General features: G+C 41.6%; 1 protein-coding gene across 9 annotated transcripts in view; it reads left to right on the top strand.

Annotated features, from left to right (window-relative positions):
* PSD3 (pleckstrin and Sec7 domain containing 3) overlaps positions 1 to 19998 on the top strand; it is a 405289-nt gene that overhangs the window by 363590 nt on the left and 21701 nt on the right. For all 9 annotated transcript variants that reach the window (XM_045588820.1, XM_036457454.2, XM_045588822.1 and 6 more), the window contains 2 exons: positions 8679 to 8836; positions 12164 to 12308. In XM_045588820.1, the coding sequence (XP_045444776.1) occupies positions 8679 to 8836; positions 12164 to 12308 (303 nt within the window). The remainder of the gene's footprint in view (positions 1 to 8678; positions 8837 to 12163; positions 12309 to 19998) is intronic.

Genomic DNA, 19998 nt, shown 5'->3' with positions numbered 1-19998 from the left:
AGTTTAAGTAAGATAATCGGAAAGTGCCTCTTGCTTTCAGCAACAAGGATATTATTGTGAAGCAGCTGCAATAAATGCTAGGCATGGCAGTCAGGTGGGTGTGAGTTAAAGACAGAGAACACAGACAACTGCTTTCAAAAGGCTTGACTAGTTTCCTCTCGGATCTTCTCTCGGCTCCCTCCTTTCTGCTGCCCCCCATTATGTGACTTTTTCAAATGACAGATCCTTAGGGTCTATCTCATTTCGGCTGAACCTCCTTTCTTTCCTATTATGATTTTTTTCTAAAAAGTGTGTGGAAACATATCTGGAGGGTCACAGATGTGTTTCTTCCTTTCCCCTGGACAGTTTCTGACACTATCCAAGCTCTTGTCTTGCTTCTGCAGGTTACACGCACTCTTCCTCAGCATTGCCTCATTTCTCCTTCTGGCCCCCTTGCTATGTTACTTAGTCACATTTACCTTGACTTCCAAGCAAACAGCAAATCTACAGAGTATCACAAAAGTAATGTCAGAACCATGTACAAAAGGTCACATTGGGAGCAATATAGGAAATAATATGGCATCAACCAAAACAAGCTTGGGTTTGGAGTGTAGATGAGAAGACAGCCTTATGTGATGAATGGTTAATGACATGATTTAAACCAAATGTATTGGTGAGAACTGGAAAGAGCATATGGTGAGTTGAATAAATTTGGGTGAATAATTGATTCCAGTTTCTAGAACCTTCTTCAGTAGAACACTATAGAGTGGTTTTGTCTGTACCCCAGCTAAGTAAGAATGCACTCCTAGTCTTACTTGGACCTAATACCTATAGTTCCCTGAGCCCCCAGGCTCACGCCTAAGAAATTTATACCCCATTGATAACTATTTTTATGGGAATACTAGAGGCACAGTGCACGGATTTGTGCACCGATGGGTCCTTTGTCCTGGCCTGCGGGGATCAGACTGAAACCAGCAGTCCAACATCCCCTGAGAGGTCTTGGATTGCGAGAGGACATAGTCCAGGCCGAGGGATCCCACCGGTACATGTGCAGCAGGCCTCTAGTATGCATGTAAGATCTTGGTTAATCTCTTCCCACTTTCCCCACTCCCCACTTCTCTCTGAGGTTCATCAGTCTGTTCTGTATTTAAATGCCTGTGTTGAGCATCTGCCCCCAGTGGTCAATGCATAGCTACTGGTCAAATGGTCACTTGGCTTTTATATGTATAGATTAAGTGTTTGTGGCAGAGAAGCCTAATAGAATCATTTTAATATAATACAGTTCATATGTACTTTACAATTTTGAAATTGCTATGAATTGATAATAAAGTGATGATTAAATTCCTGTTGGTCCTGATGACCCATTGTCATTGACACTGGATATTCATTTCATATCTACTTGTCAACAGAGAGTGAGTCATCTGTTGTCCAAATGCTTGGCTGATTCTTTGCTGTCACTTAGCTTGAAAAGTTCTGTGGGTGTCTGGTGTGGGTTTTGTGTCACCCTGCTAGTCTCCAGTTTTCTGGAAACGATTTTATTATAAACTTTATGATAGTATTCTTGTTATAGGTCTGCTTATGACAAAACTGAGCTATGTTAGCTTTTGTCAGGTGATTGGTGTAATGGTTGAAGAGTAATTATGTCTTTTGACAGTAAAATATCAGTTTGTTCTCTAAAAATCTATTTTGTTGTCACTGTATTCTGGGGACTCTGTCTTTTATGCAAAATCATCTCTTCATTTCTTGGATTAGTTGGAAGAGAGATTTGTTCCAACTGCCTATATGGTTTCCTTTTTAAATCTGATTGAGAGAGGGGTTTGGTTTGGTTTGGTTTGGTTTTTGCCACATCCAGAACTGGGCTGGCAGAATGAAGATACTGGAGATTCAAGGTCCCCCCAGACTGGGAGGATGGCAGCCATTCTGGGGCTGATGTGACAAATATCCATAGTGCAAGACGCCGGCTGATCCCTGGCCTGGGCCCCGTCAGAAAAGGCTTTCCTTCCTGCTCAGGGCATGTTTTCTTCCTCTTGTGAAACTGCTGGCTCTGTGCTTTTTCACACTTAAAAAGCCATGTGGACCCTCTCATTCTCTGCAGCAATGGAAAATGCTTGAAAGACAGTTAACGGCTTCAAAGCCATGTTCTCTTGGGAGAGTAATGATCATGGCCAAGTTGTCAACTATATAATAAAAGCCCAGTGGTCGTGACACCATAATGACCAAAGACCGGGTCACCAGCAAGGCACACATGAGTAGGCAGGACTGCGTGGGCAGGGCCACATGATTTTGTGCACTGGGCCTCTAGTTAGTCATAAAATAGATGAGTTGCCCACTCCAGCAGAGTGTGACCATATGTAAAAGGTATTTAGACATAGTCGTATTTATAAAAACTATAAATTTATAAGAAGACATTGCATCTTAGACACACCTTATCTCTGGGGTTTAAGACTTATGAGCTCTACTCTGCAGGTTTCAGATTAAAACCACAATTCCAGTTCTGAGGCCTAGCAGGCACAAACTGGCTTATTCCTCAAGAATTGTTTTGCCCCCACATGGGATGATGCAGTGTTTTGTGGCTTCTCCAGGTGTGAGAAATCAAGCCTTCTTTCCTGTTTGCAGCAAACAGGAAAGGAGGCTTGATTTCTGGACCCATCTCCGAGGGCTTTGCTCTCCATCCCTGGCTTTCTCCCTCCCTTTCAGGAAATCTCACACCCACAGCTGTCATGGGAACGTTGCAGAGGGAAACATGAATTAGACCTTCATTTGGTCTCACAGGGTTCTGAACAGAGTGGTGGTAGGCTGGCTGGTGGACAGGCACATCTACATGGTGACAGGCAGTGTCAAGTGCAGCCTCTCACAGAAGGCTAGGGGATCCTGCAGCCGAGAGGACGGCCGGGGTAGCCTTTCACCATAAACTCCGACCTCTGCATCAGAAGCATGGACGAAGTACGGGAGGATGCTGAGGTTTGACTTCTGCTTAAAACTTTAAGACATAACTAACTGGATAGTGAGTCAGGAATCCTGTCATCTTTCTGAAGGGCTGCTGATAGCTATCAGCTGCAACTCTCTTCCAGTTATCAGCCCGAACTCTTTGGATGCGTAATCATTAAACAGATAAATCATGACTTTCTGGTTCAATCACCGGACTTATCCTGGAAAATGTCCTGTGCCTCGCTGAAGTCGGGGCCTCACTGAGAAAGCAGGTCAAGTCCTTGGAGTGTGCTGTCTGCGCGGCGCCCTCTGTGTGAACCAGGAAGGTCACAATGCAGAAGCCCCGCTGATGCCCCCACCTCATCACAGCAGGGGAGGGGGCACCCTATGCCTGTTACTTGAACAAATAATATAATTATTTTGAATCCTTTGATTTTTAATTTACTTATCCTCTCTTAATTTTCCTTAGTACAGCCATATAGGACATACTTTTCTGACTCTAAAATTGCTTTCCTAATATGAGAAAATTTGATGAAATGACCCTTTAGGCTCCTTTCAGGTTTAAAATTCTGTAAGTAAATGATTTGTGAGTATATAATTAAGTGATGGGCAAAGCATGCCCTCATTTGATCTGCCTGACTGCTCGCGTTCAGATTTGTGGAAATACAATACTTTCTGGGCTCCCTAGCGCCAAGAAAAATGAAGCTGAATGAGTTTAAACCAGAAGTACTTTAAAAGGTGTTTTAACAAAATCAAATGATGGAAATACTTTTAATGCCTTTTTAAGAATCAGGAATTAATAGACAGTTTAGGATCCAGTGTACTGTAACTGCTGGCATTTTTGTAAGTAGCCTCAGCTTCAAGCAAGAATGTGTTCTGAGTTCCCCTCTCTCTATTCTCTCAGTGCAAATCAAGACCATTTCAACTTGTTTTAAATCATTTGAATTAGGTATAGCAACTTTACCTATTTAAATATGACATAAAGTAAGCAATACTTTGAAAATTGGAATTATAGCATGTTCTTAGTTGGTGTTGACAAATTTCTATTGAAATGTGGTCACTTTCCAAATCGGATTTTGTATTCACCTGAGAGTACATGTTTCAGACTGAGGCCAATTGCTTGTGCCGCTGTAGATGGATTTTTGTGTTGGTGTGTTATGATTCCGTTTCACAAGAGGTTTAATTAACAAGCATTTCAGGGGGAAAGCTTTTTATTTCATGCTTCAAATGAATTTGAAATAAATAGCATTGTGAACTCACATTTGGTGCTTGTTAGGGTGGTGGAATGCTCTGATGAATCATACCAGATAAAAAGATGTCGATTGGAGGTGAACACGGGGGAGAGATGCATGCTTTTCATTTGTTTGAGAGAATGTAGGGTAATTAGATGTCATGGAGCATGTTCTTCTTGAAAATTTCTTGATTGAATTTATCTTGCTCTGTGTTTCATAGTTAGTTTGCACAGCCAAGAATCTTAGGTTTGATTGCAATAATTTATCCCTATTTTTCCCTTCCCAGTTTTATCATTTAAACACTGTCTTCTACTTCAAGCATTGAAAAATAAAGATGTAAGAATGAACTCTGTAAAATGAAATCCTTTCTTTTTATACAATTGCCAACCCTAATGTTTCCAATCTACCCTGGGTTTTGCTCATTTTTTATGGATTTGGAGTTTTGTTTTCATGAGGGAATTCAGAATTCCAATTTATTTTGTTGGTCTTTAAAATAAGATCATATTACTATCAACTAGAAAAGCAGACACTTGTTAAATGTAAAATTCTTTGACTTTGGTTTCCTCCTAATTAAATAGATCTTCCCTTTCTGTCCTGTGTAATATTTTCCTTCTTCAGTAAGGTAAGCTGGCAGTGTAACCTTTTTAGGAAACGGCCTTGAAATCAAAAGCAGTGGTACAATTCTTTCAACTTGATAAGTCAGTCAGCTTTTACTTAGGCTATCTATCATAAATGTTACATTTGGAACTTTTTGAGAAGTCTGAAAATGTCAGCTTGGTTTTAAATGAAAAGATCAGCAGAAAGAATGTGCTCCAAGTGCGAAGGTCTAAGCAGGGGTCCTCAAACTTTTTAAAGTGGGGGCCAGATCACGGTCCCTCAGAGAGCTGGAGGGCTGGACTATTTGAACTACTAATTCCTACTGTAACACCTCGGCTGCGCTCACTGCCCAAAAAACCTGGCGGGCCAGATCAGACTCCTCTGCGGGCCGCATGTGGCCCGCGGGCCGTAGTTTGAAGACGCCTGTAAGGCATCCAGTAGTAATAGCTATCAATTGGTCTTGTGTTTCTTAATCATCTCTAGCACTTTGTTAGACATCGTAACCATGTGGGAGTTTAAATAACAGTGGCTGTGATCATCCCATGGGGAACTAATAGAATGAAAAGGGATGAAAGCCAATGGCAGAACTAACAGTGAAGGACAAGCTAAAGAGGAGATAGCAAAGTCATGGTCAAAGAGATAGGAGAGAGTCCAAGAGAGGGTATTGTAACAAGAAGCCAAGGAAGAATTTCAAGAATATTGTTGACTCCCTTGGGTGCTATGAGAACTGGAAAAAAAAAATCTATTGAGTTTTGCAATTAGGAGGTCACTGCTGTCTCAAAGGGGAAGAGATCCTTCTTTTTTATAGAGCTGCATAGTATTCCATGTTGTAAATGTACCGCAGCTTTTTTATCTACTCATTACTGATGGGCTCTCAGGCTGTTACCAGATCTTAGCTATTGTAAATTGCACTGCTATGAACATAAGAGTGCATATATTCTTTCTGATTTGCATTTCAGGATTCTTAGGATATGTTCCCAGAAGTGGAATCACTGGATCAAACGGCAGTTCCATTTTTAATATTTTAGAAAACCATACTATTTTCCACAGTGGCTGCATTCCCACCAGCAGTGTACCCTTTTCCCCATGTCCTCCCCAGCACTTGTCATTTGTTGATTTGTTGATGGTAGCCACTCTGACAGGTGCGAGGTAATATTTCATTGTTGTTTTCATTTGCATCTCTCTGATGATTAATGACTTTGAGCATTTTTTTCATGTTTCTTGGCCTTCTGTATATCCACTTTGGAGAAGTGTATACTTAGATCCTTTGCCCTTTTTTTAATTGGTTTGTCTTCCTTTTGTTAAATTGTATGAGTTCCTTACATATTTTGGAAATTAATCGCCTATCAGATATATCATTGACAAATATGTTCTCCCACACAGTGAGCTCCCTTTTCATTTTGTTGGTGCTTTCTTTTGCTGTGCAGAAGCTTTTTATTTGGATGTGGTCCCAAAGGGGAACAGAGGAGAAAATGCACTGTGTATTTTGGATGATCCCTGTCTCTTAGCACTGTCACTGACAGTGATCATTAAGCAAGCATGTCAAACTTTCGGCTCACAACGAATATTTTTGCGGCCCAGCCAATTAACAATATGTAAGAAATGCTTTAATAAAAATTTTGTAATTTAATTTTTACAATATCCTGTTATTCATAAATTATTAATAACGAACTATAATGTTCGCTAATGACTGATTACTATAATCGTGTTGCATTCATTTCCCTTACACGCAGGTACACCATTTCTCTCCACTAATACTAGCAGCGAATATTTCACAGCCAGTTGCCACCTCATTAGTCTTGTACTGACTTGGTGGGTGCAACAAGAAATATTTCACTGTCAGAGAACAAGAAAAATAGGTTTATTTGCGTTACGCTTATTAAAATTTGTACAATTATTCAGTGTCTGGTAAGTTAATGTTCAAAAAATATATTAATTTTTTAAATGTTCTCTTATGTTATGTTAATCATTACTCACTTATTTCAGCCCTTTGTATGCAGTATGTCTCCATCGAAATAATTGATGCTGCTATGAAAATTGAAGCTTTTGTGTTTTTCCTGGCCCACATAAACTTAAACCTTGTTTGTTTGGTCTGTGTTAGCCTTTGAGTTTGACATGCTTGTCATTAAGGATAAACACCTGCTGTTTATTGCTGACTCAATTTGAATCAATGATAATAGTATATTTGAATTATTGCTTGATTTGTGGAGGGAATGGGGAGAAGGTATGGGAAAGTCTAATTGTAATTTTTCAGAAAATTTATAAAATTATTCTGTGGTAATAGTTAATGTCTTCCTTTAGGCTTTTACTACTAATTAGAAAGTGAACTGTGCAAGTGTGTGTGTGTGTGTGTGTGTGTGTGTGTGTGTCTTTGTATGTACATGCACATGTGTGTGCTCTTTATAGAAGTGCAAGCTTAGCATCATATCTGATAAAATATGGGAAGAGGGGAAAAAGGACTTTAAACATTAGAAAACATATATAACAGTTTGCAATGTTTACTATATTTACAGTAGTTTTGAGGCCTTTTCTAATTCTAATGGGCCCAGGAAAACTACTATATATATAAAAGCCCAGTGACCATTATAGCAGAATGACCAAAAGACCAAAACGACCAGTTGCTATGACTTGCACTGACCACCAGGGGCCAGACGCTCAATACAGGAGCTGCCTCCTGGTGGTCAGTGCACTCCACAACTGGAGCACTGCTCAGCCAGAAACCAGTTTCACAACTGGTGAGTGCAGTGGCAGTGGCAGGATTCTCTCACCTCCACGGCAGCACTAAAGAGCTGGAAACCAAGCAAAAAGGACCAAGAAGGCAAGCAGTTAGGAGGGAGCAGGCAGGCAGTTTGAAGTGAGAGGCCCCGGATGTGAGAAGGATGTCTGAGGGGTTCCGGATTGCAAGAGGGTACAGGCCAGACTGAGGAACCTCTCCTCCCCTGCACAAATTTCGTGCATCTGGCCTCTAGTATAAAATAAGAATTACAACCACTTCCATCCAGAAAAACTATTAGATATAATAATAATAATAATAGCATCTAATTTATTTTAAATTTTTATTATTCTACTGGTTGGGATTTCAAATTTATGTTTGGAGGGAAGCCATGCAAGAAACCTTTCTAAGTTCTATTAATTTATAGATCATGCCCAAAGATAAAATTGCATCTGTACATGACATCTTCCTTTTTATGTCATTTTACCCATTTTTCAAATTTATGATAATAGCACTAAGCTTTCTCCTGATTATTAAAGTGATTTTCCTCTTGTCTTCCAGAGAACAGCTGGAGAAATCATTTCATTTTACTGTTCACTTTTCTTTTGATAATATTAGCCTCAAAAGAAAGTAGCAGGAAAACGGAGTATCTTATTATTTTTTCACACAATCTCTCCCTTTTTAACTTTATTTTTTAATCTGTTTTTATTGTTGCAGTATTACAGATGCCCCCTTTTTTTCCCCATTGACCTCCTCCCCCTCCCCACTCCATCCCCACATAGTGTCTTTAGAGCAAGGAAAACAATGGCCTGGTTTTCACCATCCGTGTGATTCTGTTGATGAGTCTCTGAAAGCTTTTGTTCATTTATTCCTGTAACCACATCATCCTAACTGTGTAACCAGCTTCACTTCACCAAAACGTCTGTGATATTTTATCTTTGGCCTTCTTTAGCTGCTTACCTTAAGTATGCCATGTCAGCTTTTACAAAGTGCCCCTTAGGCAAAGCGTATTTTCTCATTCTGAGCATCCTTTTCAAACAACAGGATGTTTTATGACATTTATGAAGTAGCAAAGAGTTGTCTTTTTCCTTTCATTCACTTTCCATTCATTTTCCTTTTTTCACACACCATCATGAATGTTTCAGATATTTTCCTTGTATTTCCGTGTTTTATAAAGAGGCGGAACCCTGAGCATGGTCTTCTCTTTGTTTCTTTTGTATCGCCTGCAGGATGAGTATAAACCGGAAAAGTCTCTGTCCGAAGAGGACTTGAAAAACGCAGTGAGTGTGCACCACGCGCTGGCGTCCAAGGCCACGGACTACGAGAAGAAGCCCAATGTGTTCAAACTGAAGACTGCCGACTGGCGGGTCTTGCTCTTTCAAGCCCAGTGAGTTTTGCTGGTTTGGTTTCTTCTTGTTTCTTAGTTTGCACACCACCACTTCATACCTGGAAGAGAATCAGGATCCGCAGGGGAAATTTTTTGAGTTGGAGTCAAAGCCATTGTTTGCATTAGAGAGACAGCCGCCTAAGAAAACTAGAATAAGAAATAGAAACCGTGGGCTCAAGTGTTTTGTTTGCTACAAAGTAGCTCTGTGACATTTAGTGGGCCACTTGCCATCTCTAGAACTTCGTATCCTCATGAATAAAACACAAGGGTTTTAGTGTACAAGGCCTGTCACACAATGAGAGAAGCAAGCCTGGCTGCCATCACCATTTCCTAGCTCTTTGTCCTCCCATGTAATTTCACCTCTTGGGACCTCAGCTTGTCACTAGTGTAGATGACAATGTACATCTTGCAGAGTTCTTGTGAGAATTGGATGAGATCAGGTGTACAAAGTACCTCACACAGTGTCTGGCACATAGAAACTGTTCAATGATAAGTGTAGATTTCCACTCATTCTCTCTCTTTTCTCCCCTCCTAAGCTCAACTCTATGATTAAACTAGGTAGGAGAAGATGAAGTCATACTGTGGGCAAGGAAGTAGGATGGATTGCCAGTTTAATGAGGGGTCCATGCCAGCCTTTGGTTAGAAGTGGACCATCCCACATGGAGAATCCTGGGTGTGGGGTGAGAAACTGGATTTTCAGAGTGATTGTAACAGGAGCTCGCCTGGCGTGTGTTCATGGCAGGCAGTGTTCATTGTCAGCCTGAACGTGACTGCAGAATCACTCAACACAGCATGGCCGAGGGACCACCTCTGGCATTCGGGTTCAAATTTGACATCAAGATAGTGAGCATGAGCCCAGCTGGTGTAGCTCAGTGGTTGAGCATTGACCTATGAACCAGGAGGTCACAGTTTGATTCCGGGTCAGAGCCCATGCCCAGGTGGCAGGCACCACTCCCAATAGGGCACAGGAGGAGCAAATCAGTGATTCTCTCTCATCATTGATGTTTTTCTCTCTTTCTCTCTCTCTCTCTTCCTCCCTCTCTCTCTCTCTCTCTGTCTCTCTAGGTCTTTGTCCCTCCCTCTTTCCTTCCCTCCCTCCCATTCTCCCTCTCTGAAATAAAAAATATCTTTTAAGAAAAAGATAGTAAGCATGAGTGTCTGCCTACTTGTTGATCAAAACATTGTAAGACCCAAAAAAGAAATAGGAACAAGAACAGGTGCTCAAGTGATTTGTGAATGTCAAACCTGCAAAGGTATAAAATTGCTGACATCCGGTGAGGAGGAAGTTGCAAGGACATCCAAGTGACACAGGACTTTTGTAGTGTGGGATGAAGACAGCCTAACGCCACAAAGGGATCCAGAGGCACATGTACAACTACAGCTATTAGTAACAAAAGCCCTTCAAGTTATTCTATTCCCCAACATTATTTTCAACCTAAAATACCAGATAGAATAACTAGGAGATCCCAGTTCCTTCAGAAAGAACTGATGCCAGAATTAGTTAATTGAAATAAAGAGCCGGCAAAGTCAGGTTAGAGGGCACAGTGCAATGAGGAGATGATGCTCATGTGGTCTCAGGTTAGTGGGGTTTCTCTCCAAGTCATCGGTACAGGAAATGACATTTTGGCCACCTTCTGTTTATTGATTATACACATGGTGGATAATCTGTACTATTTCACAATCACGTATGAGTTCCCAGATATTTATTAACTGCTGTCAGTTCTAGACTCTGCAAATAGGTGATATGTAAGTTGACAAATGATAATCTCAGATAATATCTACATCCTCTCATGTAGGTTTTTTTTTTAACATCATATATATATATGTATACAACCCATTTAATTTCACAGTTAATTTGTACAATTCAGTGATTTTTAGCCAATTTACAGACTTGTGCAGCCATCACCATAGTTCTGTTTTGGAACACCTCCATCTCCCCAAAGAGATCCCAGTGCTCAGTTTACAGTCACCTCCCATTTTACCCCACCCCCACCCCCAGACACCACTGATCTCTTTCCTGTCTCTCTAGTATCGCCTTTTCTGGTCGTTTCCTATAAGTGATGTCATACAGTATGCCGTCTTTCATGTCTGGCTTCTTTCACTTGGCGTAGAGTTTTGGGGTTAGTCTGTGATGTGGCATGTGTCAGCAATTCATTACTTTATTGCTGAGTAGTGGTCTACTGTATGGATGTAGGCCAGATTTTGTTTAGTTATTTACTAATTGATGGACATTTGGGTTATTGTTTGTTTTTTTGTTGTTGTTTTTTTCTTATGGATCTTGTAAGGGTTGCTGCCGTGAATGTTCACAGATAAACCTTTTTGTGTCTCTGTATGTTTATTTCTCTTGGATTGTAGCTGGGAGTCGAATGGCTGGGTTACATGGTGACTTGTAGATATCTTTTGTTGTTAATCCTCACCCGAGAATATTATTTCCATTTATTTTCAGAGAGAGTGGGAGGGAGGGGGAGAGAGAACCATCTGTGTGATAGAGAGAGACCCATTGATTGGTTGCCTCTTTAACACACCCCAACTGGGGCCAGGGATCAAGCCTACAACTGAGGTATGTATCCTTGACTGGAACCGAACCTGAGACCCTTCAGTCCGCTGGCCAACAGTCTACCACTAATCAAACAGCCTAGGGCTGTAGATATCTTTTTTAAAAACTCAAAACTGCCTCCAACATGGGTGGAGCCCTTCATATCCCTTCCATCAGTGTATCCCTCAGTTCAGTGGTCAGCAAAATCATTAGTCAACAGAGCCAAATATCAACAGTACAACAATTGAAATTTCTTTTGAGAGCCAAATTTTTTAAACTTAAACTTTTTCTAACGCCACTTCTTCAAAATAGATTCCCCCAGGTGGAAGAGCCACACTCAAGCTGCCAAAGAGACGCATGTGGCTTGGGAGCCGCAGTTTGCCAACCACGGCCTCAGTTGGATTTTAAAGTCAAATAGGTGATTGTAAAAGATGAGTTAGTTTTAATAATTTTTTTTTTTTACCTAGCCTAAGTATCAAACAGAAAACAGGTTATCAAATATTTATTATCAAGTGATTTTGCTTTTCCCCCTCTGTATCCCTAAGGGGTAATCACAGCCTTACACTACGATGGTCTTAGGTCCCAGGGCCCTTGGTTACTATGGTGATTGCTGTTGAAAATGTTCAGCTCCAATGAAGTTTTGTCAGGGCTTAGTCGTACCAAGCAGAAGAAATGCTTTTTCTTTTTTGCCATTTAAAATGTGCCATTTTAAATCGGTGATGAGAAATGGGCAAGGTGTGATGCCCTTAGGTATAGAAATGCCCTGACGTCAGCACGTCTGTTTCTCCTAGGAGCCCGGATGAAATGCAAGGCTGGATAAACAAAATTAACTGTGTCGCAGCTGTGTTCTCCGCACCACCGTTCCCCGCAGCCATTGGGTCTCAGAAGAAGTTCAGCCGCCCACTTCTGCCTGCCACTATAACCAAGCTGTCTCAGGCAAGTCACTCTGGCAGGGCTTTGGCCTTGGGAATATTTGTGTGTGAATATTGCTCCACATGTGGGGGGCAGCGGTGAGACCTTGCCCTGGAATGGGTCAAAATACAGTATACTGGGTTTTACACTTCAGATAGGAAGCTGGCACAACTGAGTCAAGGTTAGTAGGTCACATACTTTGAATTAGTTTCTGAAATTTATATTAGTTTACTACTCAGTCAGACAGGCCTGGGTTTTTCAGTTTGTTTGTACTATCAGCTCATTTTTTTTTTCCTTTTAACTAACTAGCTAATGTTAGACATCCTGGCTTAGAAACAAGCCTTTTATACATTCTCTCGGTTTTTTGGATTGGGGTTTTCTCATATCCCAAGCTGTATTCGATGCTAAGTATATAAAAATGTTCCCGGGGATACTGCTCACAGTTGAGCGGGCAGCCTCCCTCCCCTCAGGCAGAGCTAAGTGCACTGCGTGGGTTTGCCTGGCTCCTCGAGACAAAGTGCTCGACCTCCTTCCAGATGTCCTCACGTGGCTTCTCTCCTGTGTCAGCCTGCTGTCTCTCAAGACCCCATTATGCCATGTCCCTCTCCTACCTAACACTCTGCGGCAGGGACATCGTATGCACTCCAGGTTTTCTAGCTTCAAACCTGCGGCAGCGCCCTATTGTCCTTGCCTACTCAGGGATTTGGGAAGTGACTTAGATGTCTACTGTGAATCTCTTACTGGTGCACCAATAGAAATGGACCCATCCGGCTCTAATCAGCCAGGTCTTGATATTAACAGGCCCCTCTACACATTTGATATCGTAACTGTCCTTGATACACTTATTAGATAAAAATGTATCCTGTGTCTGTTGTACTTCAGAGACTCTTTTAGTCTCTGGAAATAGAAAGGCAAATGGAGCCCAGATGCTGAGATTGGATTGGCAAACACAAAGGAGCAAGTCATTGCCACCCAGCTGGAGGGGAGGTTCAGCAAGGCCAAGTCCAGAGTGCTGTGGGGTACAAGAAAGGGGCATCTCTCCTGGCCTCGGCGGTGCAGGGGGACCTGTGATGTCTGTTATGAACCTGGAAGGACGAGCAGCAGTTAGGTGTGTGGGGAAGAGAGACTGGTCCAGCGGAGGACTGAAAGGCCCAGAGGAGAAAACCCTGGGGTACGGGAACCACACCTAAGTCATCACGTGTGGTTTGAGCGCAGAGTGTTGAGAAAAGGCTGGAAATGTTTCTGGAGGGAAGCAAGGCCAGGTGATGGAAGGTCTTATGGGTCATGTGAGGGATTCAGATGCTTCACTAGTTCCCCAGCATCCTCGGGATAACAGTGTGAAAGCAGCAAAGCAATGTGATTAAAAAATCATTCTTGTTGCAATAGGAAAGATTTATTAGAGAAGGAAATTTCTAGAAGCAGAAAGGGAATTTTACACTTTTAAAAAATATTTATTTTGGAGAGAGAGAGAAATTCATTTGGGGTTCTATTTATATATGCATTCATTGGTTGATTCTTGCATGTGCTCTGGCCGGGACCCACGCACAACCTTGGGATTTGGAATGACACTCTAAGCAACTGAACACCCAGCCAGGGCAGAAGGCTACTTTAAAGGCACTTTCGGTAATGCAGAGGGAACGTAACTGAGTTACTTGTAGAAGAGATGGATGGAAGTGGAAGTAGGTGAGAGCTCCCCAGGGTACGGAATGGATCATCCTGAGGCTCGGTGAAATGCAAGATTCAGGGCCACCACCTGAGCTTGAGCAGCTGGGGAGGGTGGAGTCTGACCTGGCTTTCAGCACCGCGGTGCCTCCTGGTTCCCTCCTGTTGCTTCTTGCCTGGGTCCTTTCCTCTTTCTAACTCCAAACGTTGTAGTGCCTGGTGCTCAGAAGCAGATCAGACAGACACTCAGCAATGTTTTTGTTTGTTGAAAACAAAACAACAACAACAACAAAACAGGGAGAATGTTGTGCCAAGAAAAGGAAGAAGAAAAGTCAAGTAAAAATAGGAGAGAAATGTCTCCTGTGATGTGGGGAGGTCGTTGGGTCCGTTGGTGACAGCAGAATGGAGTGATGAGAGAAGAAGCCATGTTGGTCTTTGCAGAAGAAATGAAAGGCAGTAAGGAAGTGGAGGAAGGGCCAAGTCTCACCCTATGTTTATAAAAAAACAGACTGGCAGCAAGAAGAGGGGAGACATGGTTTCAGGAAAGGTTCTTTTGTTTTTGTAAATTCACAATTATTACTAACTTGAATTGGATGCTTGCTCACCATGTAAGCCATTGCTAGCATGATGCAATGCATAGACTGCCCAGAAAGCTGGTAAGAATAGAAAGGACGAAGCCAGCTCACTTTACACAGCAGAATGGCATTTAATTTTCAAGGATAATAAACACTCTTAAAGTAAAAGGAAGGCATTACCTCTTATTGATGACCAGAGAATATATTGACAGATTTCTCCATCTACCCAAATGAGATCTGGACCCTTAAAGCAAATGCAGTTCCTCACTCTGTTTTTATATTTAACATAATGTTCACATAATTGTACTTAATACAAACAATAAAACACATTACATAAGGTCAGAAGAGGAAAGACAATTGAACCACTAGAGGGGAAAAATACCTTCAGAAGTGGAGTTCTATTAATTTCATTAGGGATTTCCCAATGGTTGTATTTCAACAGATTGGTCTTTCTCACAATTACTCCTATGAAAGATCATGGCAAAAGGGGAGCTGAAGTGAAGGAGGAACATTAATAAGCATAGAGCAACATCCGAGTTTTTCCTTGTTCTTTCTACAGAATCTGCATTTCTATTTACTTTCTACTTTGAAAAATGTGCTATTGTCCCGTGTGGGCTATATATTAGTAAGTCATTTAGTACTTGTACATGAAAATGAATGTGTTCATCTACTTGTCTGCTTTTACCGTGAGACCAGGTAGGCAAGCACCTTTATCGAGACAGAATCTCTAATTTAAATAAATCTTATGTACTGTGACCACAATGATGAATTCAAGATTTTAAATAGAAAAGCAATAACCAAAAAGCAGTATCCTCCTGTGTTACGTCATACAAGATAACCAAGCCCTTTCAAGAATTTAATTACTTTGTAAAATAAGTTGCTTGCCTTCCCTGCACATAAATCACCAAACCTTTCGGGCCTCAGTTTTCCCTCTGGAGAACACGGAGATCATTCTAGAATGGTTTTCAGGTTCTATCGTTAGCTCTGTTATTTCATTTTAATTTTTTTTACCCATGTCATCGTGTTTATTTACTAAATGGAAAAAAAAAAGTTTTACTTTTGAGAGCAAAAGGGCAATTTAGAAACCAATGTGTAAAGCCTCCCAGTGACCCAGGACAGGTTAGAAGGAGGGAAGAAGCGGGTCACATATAGCCCGATGCGGGCCTTTGGGCCTCCCTCCACTGCAGTGGCCTTTGCTGGAGTCGTCCTGCACCTTCAGTGAATTCCAGGATGTGTCCAGACGCCCCTGAGCTAGTCCTTCAGGGCCTCGCACAGGGTCCTCGCCTGCAGCCCCGGCATTCTCAGCCTCGGCTCTGCTGACAGTTTGGCCTGGGGGATTCTCTGTTGCAGGGTGAATTGTGGGATGTTTAGCAATATCCCAGCCTCTACCCACTGGTGCCAGTATCTCCCCGGAGCTGTGAAATCCAAAACATCTTCAGACATTGCCACATGTCCTGGGGGGTCAACATCCAGCCCCTGCCACAGAGAGCCACTGCTTCAGCCTAGCCATCTTCCCTTTCTCCATTCGCCCCAGCCTGGCTGTGACTCCCCTAGATGCCACCACACCAGGATGCTTTCAATGTACAAAATACACGCACAGCACTGTGAGTGCCCTGCTGGATAAAAGGTAAACAGTATTAGGGAAAAACTAAACATTCAAATAACATTAAAAGGTTATTTGGTGCTTTTACAGGTGCATTGTTCATCACCCTGTCATCTGCGAGCTTTTCTTTCATTCATTCTTGTCGTCGATCCAGAACATGTTAGCCTTCATTATTAAAGCTGGCAATTGTCAGTGCAGGGTGGTTCTTCGGAGCAGCTGCGCTGTGTGGGAAGGTCACCTTCTTCTGCTGTTTTCCGTGGCAGCGCTGCCAGAGCACTTCTCCTGGGGTGGGTGGAGGGCCCAGTTTGGAAGTGTAAGTCTCGTTTCTCCTGCTGGTGTAACACTCCAGACAGGACAGCCCTATCAGGACCAAGTAGTTTACAGTCAGTCCTATCAGGACCAAGTACTTATTTGCAGACTTGAGTGTGCACAGGGTTGATATAAGTAGGTCTTTGCACCTACCCACCAGAATCTTAAAAGTTTCTACAGAGACCTTCGCTGGGCTCCATTGCGTGTGCCATGCAGATGGTCTCAGCAACACCTACTCTCGCAGGGCTATGTCTGTCGGTTTCTAGTGTGTGGAAGGTAAGGGGAAAGCACATTCCAGGCACAGAAGAGGGGGTGAGGAGCCTCTGATTGCCTGGGTCCAGCTCCAAGGTCAGCAGAGGTCACAGCCTCTTGAGGTCCTGCTCTCACAGGCAGACGGGTGGGATTTCAATAGAGGAAGTCATTCTGGGAGTCATGTCCCTCACTGGCCAGAACACCCTCTTCCCGGACCATTCAATCTCACACTCTCAGTCACAGATCTCTCAGAGCCTACCCACTTCCCTTAATTCAGACTTTGTCATCTTTTACCTAGATCAGTGGTCTTACGACTTTTTAAATCATTCACCTTATCAGTACTAAGTATTTGAGTAGACAGATATCCCACAGTACATATTCAATTCTTTATATAAAATGTATTGCATGTCCTATTATCAGTACAGCATGAAAAAAATGCTCAACCCCATTAGTCATTAAGGAAATAAAGTGGAAGTCAAAACCATTTATTAGGGGTGGCTATGAGTGTTTTAAATCTTTTTATTTACAAAAGGAAAATAATGTGTTGGCATGGATATGGAGAAATTAGAACTCTCATGCATTGCTGGTTGGGATGTAAAATGAAGCAGCTACTTTGGAAAACAGTTTGGTAGTTCTGCAAATGATTAAACATAGAGTTAGCATGTGACCCAGCAATTTCACTCCCACTTAGAAATCAAGAGAATAAAAACATACACCCACACAAAACTCGTACACAAACGTTCCTGGCAGCATTATTCATAACAGCCAAAGGTGGGAATGGCCATCCGCTGATAAATGGATGAATAAAATGGGATCTACCCTACAATATGGAGGGACCACGAAAACATTATGCCAAGTAAAAGAAGCTGGTTGCAAAAGACATACTGAGATTCCATTCAAAAAGAGCCTCTTTTAGGGAAACTAAAGTGCCATAAAATTAAATCGAGGTGATATTTGCATAACCCTGCAAAGATGCTAAAAGCAGTGACTGATGCACTTTAAATGGGTAAACTGGATGGCACTGAATCATGTCTCAATGGAGATTTTTAAAATTCTTTCCCCAGGATCATTTTCCCTCGGATGAACACACCCACTCTGGAAAACTCTGGCAGCTAGTCCTGTAGCCACTTGAGTTCTCTCTCTAATCTTGCTTCCCTCCAAACCATTCTCCTCAGTTCTGGCTAAAATAAGTTTCGTATTATGTCACTTACCCTTCCCTGGCTCACTATGTCAACAAGATGCAGCCCAAACTCTGTCATGGCCTTGGGTCATGACTTCAGTTCTCCAAAATAGATTTGATATTCATTTCTCAGAGGTCTGTATATAATGTATATTAAATATTCAATAACACAATTAAATATATTGAAATTATGCAAAAGCTCACCAAACCCTGTTCAACTGCAGGGGTGAGGAACATCGGGCCTGAGGGCAGTATAAGGCCCTAGGTGTCATTTGGTCTGGCTCTGCCAAGGCATTAGGGGTGAGTTAATTAAACGTTTGACCAAATACAAAAGGCTAATTTTTAAGTTGATAATTTTGTATGGCCCGTGAGGGATGCCATAAATATATAAATGCCATTGGCAGAAAAAAGGTTCCCCACCTCTGGTTTAAGGTCTTTAAAACTGTTTTAAACATGAAACGATGAAACAAAATCTTTCTGCTGGTACTTTTGCAATAGCCCCCTTCAAACTGACTCAGAGGCCAATGTTCTTTATTCTAAATTCCATCCAGCGGGGGTTTGAGGGGCTGCAGTGCTTAGCGATTTGGCTGGTAAACTGCCTAGCAGACTCCTAGGCATGTCATTACCTCTGAATCATCTGCCTGCTCTAAACCAGCCGAGGCGACAGTGTGAGCCCTCCTGCCTTTTCCTTCCCTTTTTAAAAATGCTCCGTTTATTCAGCCACTGTGGACTGAGGGCCTACACATTGGTACCATCTTAGGTACACCGGCGTTATCAACGTAGCTAAGGCAGGGAACGGGATTCTCAGCTACCAAGGCATGTGTTCATGTTAGGCAGGTAGTATCTGTAAGCCAAAAACAGTGCTGCATATTCTGTCCCTGCCCAGCAGTGGACTAGACACTGGAGGATTTGAGAGAGGGATCTGAGAAAAGTAACCTTTCCTGCCTTTAAGGAGCTGTACTCCCTGAAGGAAATAAGATTCACACATAAATCAGAGACTGGTTTGCAGTGTGCATGTGGTACAGGCATGAAGTGCTGTAGCGAGGAGGAGCGTGAGATCTGGAGGAGCACTGTTCTTGAGTGGATTCGGAGAAAGGACCTTTGTACAGCCCGCGTGTGTGAGGACATATATAAAACTTCCAACAATAAAGATTTTATTAAAAAATATTTACACAGAGGCTAAATTAAAAACCACAGAGAATTTTGTAAATTCTTTTAACAAGTTATATAAAATCTCATTTGAAAAGAAAGCTGGCATTTGGATTCTAATCATTTTATTAACCAAAAAAGTAAATAATTCATTTTCTTAAAATAAATGATAAATCACTCTGCTTTACAAATCTGGACCCAATAGAAACATGGGTCTGATGTTTCACCAGCCATCCTCCGAAGAGGAAACCCAGGAAACACGGAACCGTGCGCTTCCTCCCTGTGATCAGAGAAATGCAAGTTCAGGCTAAAATGGCTAATCATTTCATACTCAGGAAATTAGCAAAAATTGTGCAGGTGTCATATAAAATGTTGGCAAGAATGTAGAGCAGTGGGACTTTCAAACTTCCTATGGAAATGGAAACCGGTGGGGACACTTGGAACACAGGTTAGGGTCATTTTGAAGATGTGCATATTCTGAACCCCAGAAGTGCCACCTCTTGGTGATGACATTACAGGAAAATCCTTGCTTGTATTTATTAGGCAACATGTTTAATGTACTGTCACTTATAATAGCCTCAGAAACCGGAAAACAATCTAAATATCCTTCAGTGAAATCCTACAGTGGAAGTAAAACTTATATGTGAACAAATTTCAAAAACATGTCAATGAAAAAAACAAGTTAAAAAATGAAGCTTATTAAATACAAAAACCTAAAGAACATATTCTCTATTTTTATGGTATAAGACTAGCATAGAAAAGGAATAAGGTGAGTAGATAAATACAGGACGTTTCAATTATTTTTATAATTTATTTGTTAAACTGGGTGTTAGATACGTGAGTGTTCTTCATATGTCATTCAATGTGACTTTTTTATACCTGAGACATTTTATTAAACAAAAAATAACTCACTTTTTTCTTTTTCAAAATGGTCTAGTCACCAAATACCTTTTGCCAATAATTCTATTAAATAATTTATATGTC

Source organism: Pipistrellus kuhlii, unplaced genomic scaffold (genome assembly GCF_014108245.1).
Source record: "Pipistrellus kuhlii isolate mPipKuh1 unplaced genomic scaffold, mPipKuh1.p scaffold_m20_p_3, whole genome shotgun sequence".
NCBI classification, from domain to species: Eukaryota; Metazoa; Chordata; class Mammalia; order Chiroptera; family Vespertilionidae; genus Pipistrellus; species Pipistrellus kuhlii.
Note: the sequence above shows the minus strand (reverse complement) of the source record. Positions and strands in the feature narration are given on the sequence as shown.